The sequence below is a fragment of the Netta rufina genome (genome assembly GCF_964035555.1).
Source record: "Netta rufina genome assembly, chromosome: 2".
NCBI classification, from domain to species: Eukaryota; Metazoa; Chordata; class Aves; order Anseriformes; family Anatidae; genus Netta; species Netta rufina.
The window spans coordinates 34,144,358-34,160,593 of record NC_140124.1 but is presented as its reverse complement, the minus strand read 5'-3'; the positions used below and the strand labels follow the sequence as shown (position 1 = coordinate 34,160,593).

The 16,236-nt window shown below is 39.2% G+C and overlaps 1 protein-coding gene across 1 annotated transcript; it reads right to left on the bottom strand.

The window, feature by feature from the left end:
* Positions 1 to 1,624: 1,624 nt before the first annotated feature.
* FAM221A (family with sequence similarity 221 member A) lies at positions 1,625 to 9,200 on the bottom strand (the record flags this gene model as incomplete). Its single annotated transcript, XM_084306700.1, has 7 exons — positions 1,625 to 1,687; positions 2,991 to 3,079; positions 3,766 to 3,876; positions 4,635 to 4,841; positions 7,066 to 7,256; positions 7,724 to 7,897; positions 9,145 to 9,200. 7 exons carry the CDS (start codon positions 9,198 to 9,200, stop codon positions 1,625 to 1,627), a joined length of 891 nt encoding a protein of 296 aa, XP_084162826.1.
* Positions 9,201 to 16,236: the final 7,036 nt, after the last annotated feature.

Genomic DNA, 16,236 nt, shown 5'->3' with positions numbered 1-16,236 from the left:
CTGCAGAAACAATTGCTCATTAAGACCAGAAGAGGGAGCTCAAATTAGTATTTTTATTTATTAAGATAAAGCAGTATGTAACCGTGTTGAATTTAATGGTAAAGGTACTTTTTAAACATTCAGCATACACTTCGATGTATTGTTTATCTAAATTAAGATAACAGACCAACCTCTCTGATTGGCATCACTGGTAGTGAGTGGCTGCATAGTTCAGTGTTAAGTGAAGGTAAATGACTGCTACTCCTGATTGAATTTGGGCAATCCTTATTCCCTTCGCACTCCCATCAGCCACGTGAAATACCAAGAGCCTGCCTTCTTTCCCACAGCTGCTATTTGAACAAAAAAAGCAAGTTACCTAAATGCATTCAACTCACCTCATTTCCTCTGCCAATAAGGCACATAGAGGCATCACAGTGGCATCAGTTCTCTGATGGGAATCAAAGCTTTTAAAGTTTCTCCCAACCCATGCTATAAAGTCTCAGTACACACATACCACCTAGAAAGTCTTCAATCCAAGAGACATCTTCAAATACTTTTAAGGACAAACTGACTTACACTTTCCTGTTTTCAAGGGAGCCTAGCAAAGTGGACTCAGGCACTGTTTTTGCCTCCTAATTCCAACCATATTGCAGGCTCAGCCAGGCACTCACTCTGTACTATGTTGCTTCACAGATTTAAAACATCACACAAAGTTGCCAAATTTTATATTTTCACACAAATGCCCACAACCTTTAATACAGTATTTGCTGCCAGAGCTGTGAATGTGTACAAAGAAAATAAAAGGACGTCTCCCATCTTGAGGGACTCTGTATTGGATCAGACATGATGAAAGAAAATCTGTTGGCTAAGGAAGTTTATATCAAATAATGTATAACTGTTTGCTTATGTGCAGTAAATAGCATGTAAATTTCCATGTAATGTTTTCAAAAGTTCATTGTAATGAAGTCACTGTTACAATAGTATCAGACAAACAGAATCACCAGAATGGTACAGAATCACTATAGAAATCTGGGATAAAGCAGGCAGCAAAACCCTTTAAAGTACCTACTAAGTACGTGTGACAATAGTTTTACAGACATACAGAATTTCATGTGTAACAACTACTTATACATTGGCAAGAACAGAGCCTAGAGAAGTGTGACAGACAAAAGGTATGTTTGAATTTTATGCAAAAGAAATTAAACCAACAGAAATGGAAAAAAAAATATTAAGATTAAAATGTCAATATTAACAGAACAAACCCAACCATTAAAAATCCATGAAAAAAAAAATATAAGGATTCTATAAATAAACGGCATCATAAAAGTCTAAGAATGGACATATATTTTCTTTACCCTATTACAATGTAATACTTTAAAACGTTCTTATGCTCTCAGTACTTAAATAACAGTTCAGTAAACCCGGAAATATGCTTTTCCATTTTCAAAGGAGTATCTACATAACAATTCCAGAGACTAGAAACTCTTTAATCAAAGTGCCAATTTTATTACAAGTTAATTAAAAATCAATTTCAGCAATAGAACAAAGCCAAATAAAGAAATGAAGTAAAAGCAGGTGCAGAGAAAAATACTCTTCAATACAACAATTGACACCGTTGCACCTAATAAGTATTTCTTCATTAATCTCATGGCTTCTTTGATCTCACTGGACTTTTTTCCGTTTGTTTAGCAGCCTTCTCCTTTTTCAGCTGTAACAAAGAAAGACACAACAGTGGTTCAAGTTAATTTGCAAGTAGACTAACGATGCAATATTAAACCTCTACAGTCAGTCAAAAATTTACCAGAGTAATTTATGAGATAGAGAGAGCTACAGATTATTATTAGCCCAACCCAGAACTGCTCACTTTTGCATCATGTGACAAAGGAGCACTTCTATAGCCCTGCAGCTACTCCCCTCTTCAAACCAAGGCTGCCTTTATCTCTGATAATGGCAGTGAAGGTATTTATGTATCCCTCAAGGCCAAAGTGCCTCACAAATGTTCATGGTTTAATCTTTATCTCAATGAAAGTTAAAGGTGTTGTATTCTAGATGTGTAACAGACACAGTAAGACCAACCAGCATGCACAAAATCACAAAGAAAGTTTGTAGCTGAGCTAGATGCTAAACCTTTATCTCAATGTCTCAATGTCCAAAATCCTAGGGGGAGAAAAATTCTAGTAATTTAGATTTAACAGTAATGTTTTCTCAAATGAACTAATGCCTTTCTTCTATATTTACAACAATTTACCACATTTTGAGATGATTTCCAAAATAAAGAAAATTATTTAAAATTTCACAAATTAGCACAGCTTTCTCATTAACAAACACACCTTTTTGCAAGGAGCAAGAGTAACAGTAATTAAGCTTTTAGGAGTTAGTTAGTTAGTTCTGCAACATCTCTTTACAAAAGAATTCATAAACAGTAAAAACGTGCTTCCAGTTAAGATGGTGGTGCTAAGAAGCTAATGTGGGGAACAAATAGGTATTTAAGCATCTAGGTAAAAGTGCAGGGCATTTGAAGTTAAAATAAAGTCAGTGCAGTGGAAGAGGCACCTCTGAGGGGGTGATTCAGGTCATCTAAGAAAGATGCACCCGATTTAGCACAACTACCCAAACATTCCTACAGTAAGGAAAAAAGCATGAGAAAGTTTTTAAGTGACATAGTAAACACACATCCCTAAATGTTACATGGGACTTACAGTGAGTCTGTTTTGTTGTTTGTTTTTCTCACACAGTAAAATACTTTGTTTTTATGTAACAGAGAGTTAAGGAAATAAAAATATGCCCAGTTAAGGTAAATACCATCCCAGAAAGTAACTGACGTCTAAAAACCTACAATAAATAGCACATAACTGTATTTCAAATCTCCATTTAATGAGCTTGTTTTTCTCAGGATGAGAACAGATGATATAATGCATTTATATGCCACTTAAATCATATGTTCATCTTTGTTGCCCATCTTTTTGTGAAAATATGTTTAAATTTATGCATTAATAAATGTGGTAACTTGCCCGTTCCTGGTAACGTTTTTCAAAATAAGCCATGTCATCTTCTTCTGAACGCCCTTCATGAGAAACTTGCATTGTGGCAGTAGAACAACCTGAAGTGGAAAAAACCCTCTATTCCAATAGCTATTTTTAACATTTGGAAAACACTTTGGAAAACATTTAAAAATTAGAAGTCAGAATTGATGTAGTAATGTAGTAAAACACCTTTATAGACAAGTAACAAACCGTGGCAACTGCAACTAAAGAGCATCCATCCCCTTTACTCTAAGAACTGCAGCTATGATAAGCAGACTTGAAGGAGTTCAACAGTGATACTAATTGCTTAATATTTACACTAAATAAGAGACATAAAGTATGCATAACTGATCCCTAATTCCATGCAGAAGACTTTCTAGCAGAAGGCAGTTTCACAGGATTGAACTGAATCTGTACTACTCAGATATGAGCTTCTAGTAGGAATCAAAATTAAAACAAACAAACAAAAAAATGTATCCAACAAATAAATGACACCATTAATAGGGAAGATACAAAATACTAAATACATATATATTTTACTTAAAAAGCACATCGTGACCAAAATAACAAGCAGTAAAAACATAGTTATTCTAAGCACTTCTAGGACAGGAGAATTACACTATCTTTAAATTAGGCTTCAACACTCATTTTAGTATTTACCTTTAATTTTTATCCCTAAACATATTAAAAGTCATTAATAGAACCAAATAATTTTATATGATATACTTATGGTGAAAGAAGTATTATCCTACTAATTTATCACCTGCTATCTGTGAGATGGTTTGAGCAGAACTAGAAGGTCCCTCAAATGCTTTTAGAAATGGATGATCCATGCTGGTTACAGGGGATTCTAGAAGTTCAGCAGAAGGAGCCCCTGTTAAATAATGAGTTGGATGAAAAAAAAAAAAATCACTTTGCAAGGTGCGTTGAAAATATACATGATGGTGTCAAAACAAAGGTACAGATTCCTATGAACACTCTGTGCAGACCAAATAAACATGAGTTAAGAAAAATGCTACAGAAAATAGCTTCAAAAGAAATTAAAAACTTTGGTTCTTTACTTTCTACTGCTATGCTATAGTTTCTAAACTTCAAACCCATGAAAGCAGATCAGAATTTGAGAAAGAAATGGTGTGTATAAGGAAATAATAAATAAAACACTCAGGATAAAATGAGTTCATTACTATATGACACAAAAACTTAGAGCTGGAGAGATTTCAGGGTCCTTTTTTTATTTTGTTTTTGTCCTGAACAGCTATTCATCTATGACTTTAATGAGGAAGACTTCGGCAGTATTAGGCTAAAGGATTAATGTAAATAAAAATTAAAATATTAAGAGAAAACAGTAGTTACAGAGTTCTTTCTAAAAGATATGCTCCAGTTCAATGAGAAGCTACTGTGCTGAACACCAAAATTATGGATTTATTTTTTTTTTTTTTTTATAATTCACTACAGGAAACTGGACAGGATGGTCACAGTGGTCTGCTGGAAAAGAAAAAAAAAATCTGTCTTTAAGTCTTACTCTTATTGATCCAGTTCACCTTCAGCCTCTGAAAGTCTATGTTGAATGCCTACTTTTCAAAAATACCTAGTTGTAGAAATCAAATTTCATCTCAGGTCAGCCGCACTTACCTATTCCGCTGTCATCAAGCCTCATGTAGCCCTCTGCTAGTGAGCTAAAACCAGTCAGTCCTCCCATAGCAGCGTAAGGAACGTCCTGCCCCACAGGCTTTCCTTGGGCTAACCGCTCCTGTTTAGTTTCCACAACGGTTTCATGTGCATACGTTGGCTGACCACATCCACAGGTAAAGCAACTGTGAAATCCTGAACACTTGGAACCTAATTAACAAATTATAAATGTTATAAGTGAGATGAAAATGGAATTTGTACCTCATAGCAGACAAAACAGTATTTCCCAAAACTGATCTTGTCAAAAACTGGAGAGTTGTACAAGATTTGGGGCAATGTAACCAGCTTTCTTTGCTGAAGCCTTTCACAGAGCCTCATTTCATCCCAGTACAAAAATGCATTATAAAACAGGAGGCATGAATGTGGGGATTAGATCACAGGGTCATGCAGTCTCAGGGTCTCATCCAGTCAAGCTTTGAGAATCTCCAATTGAGATGGAGATTTCACAGCCTCTTTGGCAGCATGGGCCAGTGCTGGGCTACCCTTGGAGTGAACTTTTCTTTCCTAATATTTATTTGGACTTTTTATGTTGCAACTTGTGTCCACTGCCATTAGTAACACCCTTCTCTTTCCCTCCTCTGATGAAAAATAAAAACAAAAAAAAATCTGTCACTGGGTAGAAAAGACAAGCTGCCAGCATTTTGGTGGCATTATCTCCAACTGGGCACAGCAGGTGTCAATGCTGCATGGCCAGAAAACTTCTCATCATAATGTATGATAAAAATCATCAAATTTAAACGAATTTTAAGATTAGCAAAATTATTCCAGTATGAAACAGAACCTATGGTAACAGCAAAGGAGGTGCTACACAGGAGTACCATTAGTCTGTCTCACTCTGTTTTGTTTTGTTGTTTTTTTTTTTTTTTTTTTTAAGTTTTACAAAGCCATTAGATAAAATTGCAATGGTTATACAAATGGCAAGTGACATTCAGAAAAACAGGGTACAGAAATAGATCTGCCCCAACTATGGCTAAGACTAAACATTACTAAAGCCCTGCTGAAGCAGTGATGTGAAAAAGATGCAGAGTTGCAAGTGTTTCATTGTTCATATTAGTCTACATTACAAAGCTATTTACAACGTGCCTCTAACCAACCCCAGTTACAGCTCATTTTGCGGAGCACCAAGGAAGGTTTATTTTTTTTTTTAAAGACCTGTATAATATACTTAAGAATCACATTCTTAAAATTGTTAAAGGTCTGTTTACTTCATTTGGGGCATTCCTTAGAGTTCTTACTCTGATACAGAATACAGTAGATAAGATAAAGTGCAACAGCGGTATTTTTTCAATTTTACTGATATTACATCTCTAATTTATCTACCACATTACATTTAGACAACTAGTGCCAGTGCAATAAAACAACATAAGTCCAAAATTGAAGCAAGTCTTGGCATTTCTTTGCATAATCTTTGAAGCTCTCAGAAGTGCCTGGTGTTTTTGAGGAACACCACAAAAAGTGCATAACGTAAATGATCATTAAAAACGTTTTGTTCTGAGGGTTCCGTTTGAATCATCCAACGGCGCATTTAAGCCTTACGCATTACTTAGAGAAAATTCTTGAAAGGCTGTCATATAAATATTTTATGTTTATTCTGTGGGATATGATCCTCATCTCATCTAACAAAAGCTGATTATTATTATTTTACAGTGCCCATTAAACAGACTTCATGAGAGAAATGTACTAATATTACAGAATTCTAACAAAAAATCTTCAGCTTGCATAATTTGAAGTTTCACAGAAAAACATCTGTATGAATTATTTAATCTCCGTGGTTAATAATTACTGCTGCCTCTCGATCAAGTGAAGCAAAAAACTCCCTCTTACTGCCTACCAAACATTTTGCTTAAAACATTTTGCCGTTTGCATTTCTGGACCCACAATCACCATGTTTGGGAACTGCTTTCTTAGACTGTTAGCAATAGTACTATTTAGGAACAGTGCCCTACTTCCTACTGAGTTGAGAAAAAAATACCCTAATGTTACATTCAACCAGGTAATAAGAGGAATAGAGGTGAGCACTTCTCTCTTTCAAACTACCTAATTCAGGCAAAAAAGTCAGATGCATGCAGCAGTGGAAGGGACACAATGCAAATGGGATGTTTTCATACTGCCTAATTTTAGGTGGTTAAACTCCCCATGTACTTAACCTAATCGTTGAGGAAGTTTACAGTCCCTCACAGAAATTGAAGAACTAAGGATATTCTAGATCTTCCTGTGCAAAAGGCTGTGCAGGAAAAGACCCTTCCCATCTCCCATCCTTCTGCAAAAATCGGAACGTGCGTCAGTTAATAGCGGAGGGCAGACCCTCCGGAGGGAGTACTCTGGGGAGAATACAGCTCCTGGTTAAGTTTACCAGTAAAGATGTGTAACTTACAAGAATTACATGAAAATCCAGGTGCTGCACTGTGCTGATCAGCAAAGTGTTTGCATCTACAGCGGATGGGCTGTGTGCCATTTAGAGGAACGTAGTGATAGGACTGGCACTGACAGCGGCTCACTCGACACGGCACACAAATAGGACGGTCCTTGGGAATCACTTCGTAGTCCGTTTTGTGTTGTTTATACCTAAAACAGGCAAAAGTAGTAACTTGTATAACCTTGTTAGTATTTATCACAAAACTAACTGAAAGGCTTAGTTTACAAGTTCTGGGATGAAGTATCTGTAATTATCTTAATTACTGCTACTTACTAATTTTTATTTAGATACAGAATATCAGATGCTTTTACATCCATTGTATAAAGATTACAGATCCTTATGTTTCATTTTGATAACACTATCAGAATCAAGCTGATCTACAACAATTCATGCCTTAAAGATGAATTTATTGAAGACTACAAAATTGTTCTGATTTCAGAAAAAGGTTATTTAGATTTAGATTTTTTTTTTAAATCTTATTATTTAAAACCTGATTTTCTGAACCTTTATACCTTAAAATAACTTGTCTATGCTGTACTTCATTGAATCTGGAATATTTTTATATTTCCCTAATTTAAGAAAAACACATCAGTGCAGAAAAAGACAAGAAGCTTACCGGTGAGTACAAAAGCACAGTGTCTCTGGTCCAACAAGCTTACAGTCCATGCCAGTTGGTGATCTCCAGCTCACATACAACCTGTTTTGTAACCGAATGGGTAACACTTTTCTTTTGTACTCTTCATATTCCTCAGGAGTAAAGATTTTTCCTCCGTCATCATCACCTACAATTCTGTAAGCATGTTTTAAAAAGAAAAAAAAGAGGAAATAAAAAGAGGTTACTCAAGTGTTTGTTTTTTTTTTTCCCCAAACAATACATAATAGTACTTTTAACGTAAATGCAAAAAATCATGTCTTTCATAGTACTATTCTAGTAATATAGCTATAACAAAAGGAGGAAAATACAAGGAAAAAATAGTAAACTATGAAACTATGAAGCTGCTTTTTATCCTGCAGAAAAAGCAGTTGGCACCAAGGGTTGTGTAATCAGCCTGCTCTGCTTGAGCAACTTCTTGAGTGGTCTCTGGCAAGCCCCTTCACCCATCTACACCCAAGGCTGTATTGCAGACTTGTATTAATTATCTAATCTTCATTGAGCCCGAGCAAGAATGTTTAACTGTAATTTGGGAAACACCAGCACCAAGGAAACAAACGATACACCTAAGCTACCTTCTAGCTTGCAAGAAAACCACGTGAGTTTCTGCAAAGGAATTGGAGCTGCACCCACACCTCTGCCAAGCCCATTTGTTTGCATGACCACTGATTGCAAATTCAGTCCCCGAATAGCTGGGACTCTGGACCAACATCCAAACCCTGCATTTCTGTAGACTACTGAAGACAAGTAAAACCTGTAAAATGCAAACTATACTTGACTGCAACACCTAGCTAAGCTGCAGCATAGTTTACTAGTGTCTGTAAATATTTCAGTTACCATTTGCTGGGTGCACTCGAGTGTATGAAATAAGCGATCCTTTGTGCCGTGCTGTGTGGATTTGTACATTACGGCAGAACAGCAGGGCGATGTTCCAGCACACCGCTGTCACCTGCGTGTCAGTGAAGCGGGCACCTGCCTGACTCGGCGTGTAGCTGCGTATCTAGGAAATACCGCTCCGCTGCTTTATTGCACGCTTTCTCCAGCTAAACAGCCGCGTTTCAGTGTAACGAGTTTGTGTTTATTTCTGCCGAAGCCGTCCGGAGGCGTGCCCAGGCGGCTAGGTTAGCACAGCCCCTGGGGAGCCTCAGGGCAGGTGCCTGCAGCTGCACAGCCCGAGCCGTGCTCGCTGCAGCCCCGGCACGGGTCGGGCAGCCGGCAGCTCACCCCTGGCCCCGCTCCACACCAAGGCGAGACACGGAGTTATTACTGCCCTGCCCAGTTCCAGCCGGCAGCCAGCGCTTGCGAAGCTGCTCGAGGCCGCCAGAGCCTGCCCGGCCCCTCTCCTCAGCAGCCGGGCCCTGCCCCGGCTCCCCCCGGCCTCTCACCTGCGGTACTCCGCGTACTCGTCCAGCGCCGCCGCCTCCGCCCGCAGCCGCTCCATGGCCGGGGCCGCCGTTGGGCCGCCCGCGGGCGGGGCGCGCCCCGCCGCCCTCCCGCCCCCCGCAGCCACCCGGCACGAACCAGCGGGCGCCTGACACCCGCAGCACTGCTGGCCGAGGCACCTGTGGCCCCCTCGGCGCCGGTGTTGTCGTTGGTGGCGGTGACAGAGCCTTGGCAAGGCTCAAGATGGCGAGCACAGGACCCCCAGCGAAGGGAGCCCGCCTTGGGTCCCCTCACACGTACACCACAACCGCCCTGTGGCAGCCCTGCTGGCACCAAAATCCCCGCTGCGTGCCTCGGGAAGGATCGCTCTGGTGATCTCCACTTGCTTGCAGCAGACATATCTGCACTGAGGGATGTTGGTTGCCTGGGGCCCATGTAACCCGCCGGTGCTGCCACACAAGATGGTTTCCACGATCACTGCTTCTCCCCGCAGTGCAAGGCGGTACATATCAGTTCAGCTGCTACACGTTGGCTCAGAGGCACAAATTTTCAACAACAGCAATATTAACCATAATAATGTGATCACCAGCAATTGTTTGACTCTAGTAATAGCGTGCATTTCCAATTTTAGTTACTCATTTTTCCTGTAAATGAATGGCAGGTCTCTCCTACTACCATCAGCCATCATCTTCCTAGCAGGGGAGAATCCACTGCTATCACATCAGTCCCATGAGGAACAGAGAAATTTGTGGGTGTTGGTCAGGCTCCAGTAGCAATCAGTGTTGTTTAACCTTTCTATTCCCACTCAAGCTAAACTAACCAACCATGAGTTACCAATTTTAACCAGTTGCATGCTCCAGCCAATATACATCCCTGTCGGCTTCTGATTCTGGTGTTATGCACTGTGAACAAATAAAAGATCCTGGAAACGTACTGTGTGGTGTGAAAGAAATGCTAACAAATCCATGCGTGACTTGTCTTTCAGTCCATATTCAAACAATATAATAAAAGTCAATAGCATTACTCAGGTTATGAGGGGTAGAAGTACAGGGTGTGGATTGTAACTGCAATGATTAGCTACAGCCAAGTTGAATATTGCCAGGTGACGAGCCTTGCTGTGGAGTATCTGTTTGGTTTTGCAAAGTTTATGAAGAGGAGGTATTTTATTTAATTGACTAATACAATGGGAAAAATAGGCTTTAAATAGAGAAGCTCAAGGACAGACAAATCTTTCTTCAGGTTTCGCTTTGACATTCAATGTCCTACTGTGTAAGAAGGGTTCTTTGCTTTTACAGCCTTATGAGTGGATGGATGGTAAAGATGCTAGCAAAAAAATATGTACCATCTCAAATGTTAAATTCTCTTCCTGACTTAAAATTCTTGTCTTCAGTTTATTAGACAAAAATTATACACCAATGAAGTTACAGACTTTGTGTAATGATTACTGAAAGGAGATTTCTGACAATATGATTTTAACATGTGTGACCATTTCTCCGTGCTTTTCCACTATTACAAGTTTTTTAATTTATTGTTTGAGTAAAAGGAGGTAATTTTGTAAACAAATCCATTCTAAAATATTTACTAGAGAGGCCCCTGGTGGAGCATGTTGGCTCCCTGCAGCCCATGGGTCCCCCATAGAGCAGATCTCCACGCTGCAGCCCCCCTGTGGAGGAGCCCCTGGTGGAGCAGGTGGATGTGGCCTGGAGGAGGCTGCGGCCCATGGAGAGCCCCTGCAGGAGCAGGCCCCGGGCCGGAGCTGCAGCCTGTGGAGAGGAGCCCACACAGGAGCAGGGGTCTGGGCCGCCTTATCTCAAACCTTGAGGCCTTTCCACCATTTTTCTTCTTTTCCATTTGATGAGGGGAAGTGAGAGAGCAGATGTGGTGGAGTTCAGCTGCCCAACAGGTTAAAAACACCACATTTAACAAAGAATCCTCCTGCCCTGGATTTCTCAACACAACCTACAAACCCTTCACATATTTTTATACATTTTGATTCTAGAAGTCATCTCAGCAGGTGAACTTATACCTAGGAAATTTCATTCTTGTGAATGAAGGAATCTAGAGAGGTTGCAAAGAACAGGACTGTGTTGCAACAGAGTCATCAAAGAACTCATCTATAAAATTCTTCGGAGCAGAGACAGTCCCTATCTTTGTGACAGAATCCAGAGCTGTTGTTATAAATAAATAAATAAATGTACTGTTTACATTTACACAAAAAGTCTTCAAAGATTCATTTAACGCAGAACATGAAAGCTGCCTCTTGAAATCATAAATCTTACCTTTAACTCACTGACGTTCTTTGAAAGCTTGTCCTTTATAAAATTTTGTTCATAGTCCAAGACAAAAGGAGGCCAACTTAGGAAAACTATCAAAACCAAAGATGGCCTTAGGTGTGCAACCTGCAATTCCCACTTGCTCCTGATGTACCACAACCAACCACTTATGCTACCATTCCACCAATGTGCTTAAAGGCTGCTGTGCATAGACCACAGGCTGCTATTTCTGGTACTTACTGCACTGTCTGTAAACCGACTGCTTCCTCTTGATAAAAATATGTCGATCACCATGCTTTAAACATAGCATCTGAATATGAGAGCAGAAGATGTATACTTAATTGAGCTTAATTGTACATTAGCATAAGCTATGAGCTCTTACTCAGGCTGTCAGAATAAGACCCGAGAGGGTAAGCTTTTTTAATACAGTAAAATGATACATGCCTGTTGAAAAATGTACAGCCATTCAAAGAAATCTCCAGATTGTTTCGCACTGGGCAAGCCACCAGCAACAAAACAGAAGGTGAAGAGAGATGTCACAGGGACCAAGGCAGTGTTTTGCCAATGCTTTCCCCAGAGAGAGATGAAACAACAGGGAGATTGTCAGGTTTCCAGCAGTATCTAAATAAGGTGATAGAGCATATGGTTTGGCCATTTGTCCTGTGGCTATGCCACACGTATAGGAAACTTCAGTGGAACAGCTAGCACTGACGTACAGCATGGATGTTTTGTCCCTGCTCTGAACTCAGAGCAGGTCCTTCTTAAATGCAGAAGAGAGAGTGGGAGCAAGTCATCACTGCAGTCAATACCTTCTTGGGGAAGCTAGCTGAGGAAAATAAACCCACACAAAGATGTCAGGATTGTTTCTCCAAGGAAAAGAAAGTTCCTCCAGTGACCAAAGTTTTGAAACAGGTGGTGGAAAGAGCAGTTGGAAAGCAGGATGAGCAGCTCTGCAAAAAGAGAACTAGAATGTAATGAAGAACACAGTACTGTACAGGAGCTGCAGTAAAACTGAAGGTCTTCGGAATACTTCATCTGTATGCACGTTTTACTGGTGCTAGGGATTCCAGCACCACCAGTACAACGGGAAGTGCCCTCTGGCAAGCCTGGTTCACACAGAATCGGTGGAGCTCCTCTGTCATGGGTTGACATACCTCATCCAAGCAATCTTTGTTAAAAACTGTGCTTTAAATGGTTTGGCTTTGAAGAGCAGAGCTGTGTTTCTGAGTAAAGCAGAAGGTGAGGGAAACAAATGTTCAGCTGTGTTGTATTTCAGTATCAGATTACTGTGAACAGTCAGTGTGAAGCTGTTGAGAGTAAGAAATTAAATTTTTTGTGGGTCACCTGTCCTATGAACTACCTGCCTTATACCTTAAAAAGCAAGCGTTTATCACTGGGTTTGGTCACAGCAAGTGATCTCTGTTTTAAAGAGCCTCTGTTCAGCTCATTAGTAGCCCAGCATCTGCTTGGATCCAAATTTGTGCTCATAGACTTATTTGGGAACAGACATAAAAAGTGAAGGACTTCAGCAAAAAGACCCATTTCTTAATTATGACACAGGCATTTCAAGCACCTGCTGCTTCACTGTCATAGCATATCAGAATACATATCTGATTCAGAAAACCCTAGCCTGTCTCCCATCTATTCTAAGAAACTGTTGGTGGACATTTGAAATAAAGTTCATTAAAGCCTGAGTCAAACGATAATCCATGGTAAACCACTGAATAATTTTGAACAGCAGGGTGAGGGGGAAGAAGGCTTTTCGCCACTGTGGCACTCGCTGTTTACAAGGTAAGTGAACAGAACAGAAATCCAGATGGCAAGTTTTACCTCCTATGTCTGTGATGGAGCATACGGATGCTGCTGGCCCAAGATCTCTGAACATATCAAAGTGGGTTGAACATATGGACGCTCACTTACAGGACAGCTCTGTGAGACCTAAGGTGCCACCTACACATCGAAGGCAACAGCTTAATGCTGCATGGGGTGTTGACAGTCTCCCTCAACACCCTCTGTTAACAATAAAATGTGTGACCCATTAAATCTTTAAAAATTCTTACAAGTTTGACAAGTGCTTTAAAATTCAGTAGAATACCTGTGTAAATAGAAGTTAGCTGCTTTATTAATGCAAGGATAAATGAGTTAGATATAACCATTTTAATGTTTTAGGTGAGTCATCATTTTGAATTAGTACTTATTCTATTTCTATACATTTGCTCGTTGACTGTCTCTTATTAACTGTTCTGAAAATGAGTGACATAAATAACATTCACATTTATCAATATTCTGATATACTTAAAAGCAAATGCAGGCAATATTCACTGTAAGCTTCTAACCACAACCATACAATATGCTATACTTTAAAAAAATAATCTGTGTTTTATTCACCCTGCTTCACAAGCATTTAAAAATGTCAACATTTCTCTTTGGTTTTGCTATCAGAAAAACGGAACGTGATTGGACATCTACTGAATGCCACAGGAAAAGTGCAAGCTCATCTGCAAGTCAAGGGCCAATTAATAATGATAGGTTTTTACTGGAGGTACTAAGAAACATACTTGGGAACTTGCTAGTAAATAATATCATTTACTAATTATTCTGCAGCATACGATGCCACTGGCATTTAGGTGGTGTGATTACGTATGTGTATGTCATATGAAGTTTTCTTTCACTTTAAGTTGGGCCACAGTTTAATAACCTTCGTATTTTCAAACGGATAGAAATGCATGTGTACGTCATCCCAGACAAGCTGAGATTTAGTGAAATACCAGTTCAGTAACAGTCTGTTGTGTATGAGACACGCTACAAAAGTCTGATTCACCTTTTTAGCTGACATCAAAAGAAATCTTCCATTTCACTCCTGCCTTTAAAAAAAAAAAAAACAAAAAACAAAAAAACTACTTATATACTATCAAATATATTAGCTAAACTCCACCAATAGCAGCCTGCGTTGTTTTATGAAGCACAGACCAATGAAAGGACACAAGCCCTGGGTAGGGTGGTCATATTTAATTGTTATAGATGTTGACTGACACTCCACATCACCTTTAGAAAGTACCACACCAATTAAGAGTGGTTTAGAAATTTAGTTAATTCCATTAATTTGAGTATTTGGAGGAAGTATTTTCTAAAGAGATTTAAGAAAACATAATAAACTGGAATGTCAAAGTTACGTAATCATTTTTCCAAATCATCTTCTTATAGAGGCTCCCAAACTTACTCTGCTTCTGCATTCCTGTGGAAAAAGACCGCAACTGTAGTGGTTACTCCCAGAATACATATCTGCACAGGAGGCACTTTAGTCACTTAGGCACCCTGCCCACAACACTAGACCGATAATGCTGTTTGGAAACCTCTGCAATAGCAAATATTTTTGAGTAGAATTTAGTTCTATCTAGCCAGACCCTTTAAATGACTGCATTAATGAAAAACAAGTGTTGAGCAGTTACTTGTAGAAACAGACAACTGTACAACATGTTAAGCGTATTACTGGACGTAAGGATACTGATGTTTTCACCACACTGACTAGAAGGACCTCTACATCCTTGTGCTACATTTCTGTACTTTTTCTTTGGAAATTATTTAGTTAAAAACAGATCAGCAAACCTCTGTGATCCTAACAGTGGAGGAGCAGATTGTTATGAGTGGTCTCACTGGAGTATCTATTATCTATCCATCCAACCCAACGCGTGGGACGACTCCACTGCTTTTCTTTATGCAAAATTTTAAGACAATACTCAGACATCTTAATCACATTAACATTAATCTACTGAGATCCAGAAACAGTTTTGTTAGACTAGGAAAGCAACAAACAGAAAAATCCTAGAAAATCAAGACAATTTAACCTGCCAGTTATTTGGCTGTGGAACTTGACTCTGTTGAAACTCATGGTGCTTCTAGCTGCTTAGGTAACAATCATTATAATCTTTTCTTTCAGTTTTTCTTCATTAGAACTTTGAGAAGTGGATCTTTAACACTTTTGCTGCCTATATTAAACAAACATTCAAAGTCACCGAAGTACTAACAACCACTTAGTGAAATCAGGTGGCAAACACTCACAATGAAAATTACAGATGGGGAAATTCAAGTCTCATCATATGCCAAAGGATTTAAAGAACAAAAGCAGAAAATCCAGACATTCCCCCCAATACTACCACCGAATAAGTTGTTTATAAGGAAGGGTATGAGTCCCCCTACCCTCCAAAATAAAAAAAAAAAAAAAAATTCAACCCAGACCAAGAACCAACCTACCTTGAGGAGATTCCATGTTTCATAAAACTTGAAGAAAGTCGCTTTGGGAAAATTTGTGGTGTCATTCATAATGTGAAATACAGTTGCATCATAAAAAAAAAAAAACACATAATGGAGAAATACTACTGAGATCTTCCTTGAAAAAAGAAATAAAACAATGTTTGGCAACACAACCAAATGTTGTGATACTCTAATGGTTTTAGACTGAAAGAGGATACACTACTCCTAAACCTCAGAGATGTACAATTTTCCAATCCTGAAACACCTAGAGCTCATGTAGTAAGAATCACAAGATCGTTAAAAGAGAGAACTGGAGCCTTTACAAATACAATTAAAAATTTATTGTTCTCTTTCTGCAAGGAAGTACAAGTTTACGCACAGTGTGACAAGAAGAAAAAATCATCTGGATACTACTGTTCTAAGCGAATCCAGAATACCAGCAGGGAAAAAAGAAAAGAAGACCCACGTAGCTTTGGAAAAAAACAAACACACACACACATCACAGGAAAAAATACAACGAGCACACTTTTGGCTAAAGTCCCTGAACATACCCTCCCTCCCCACAAAACA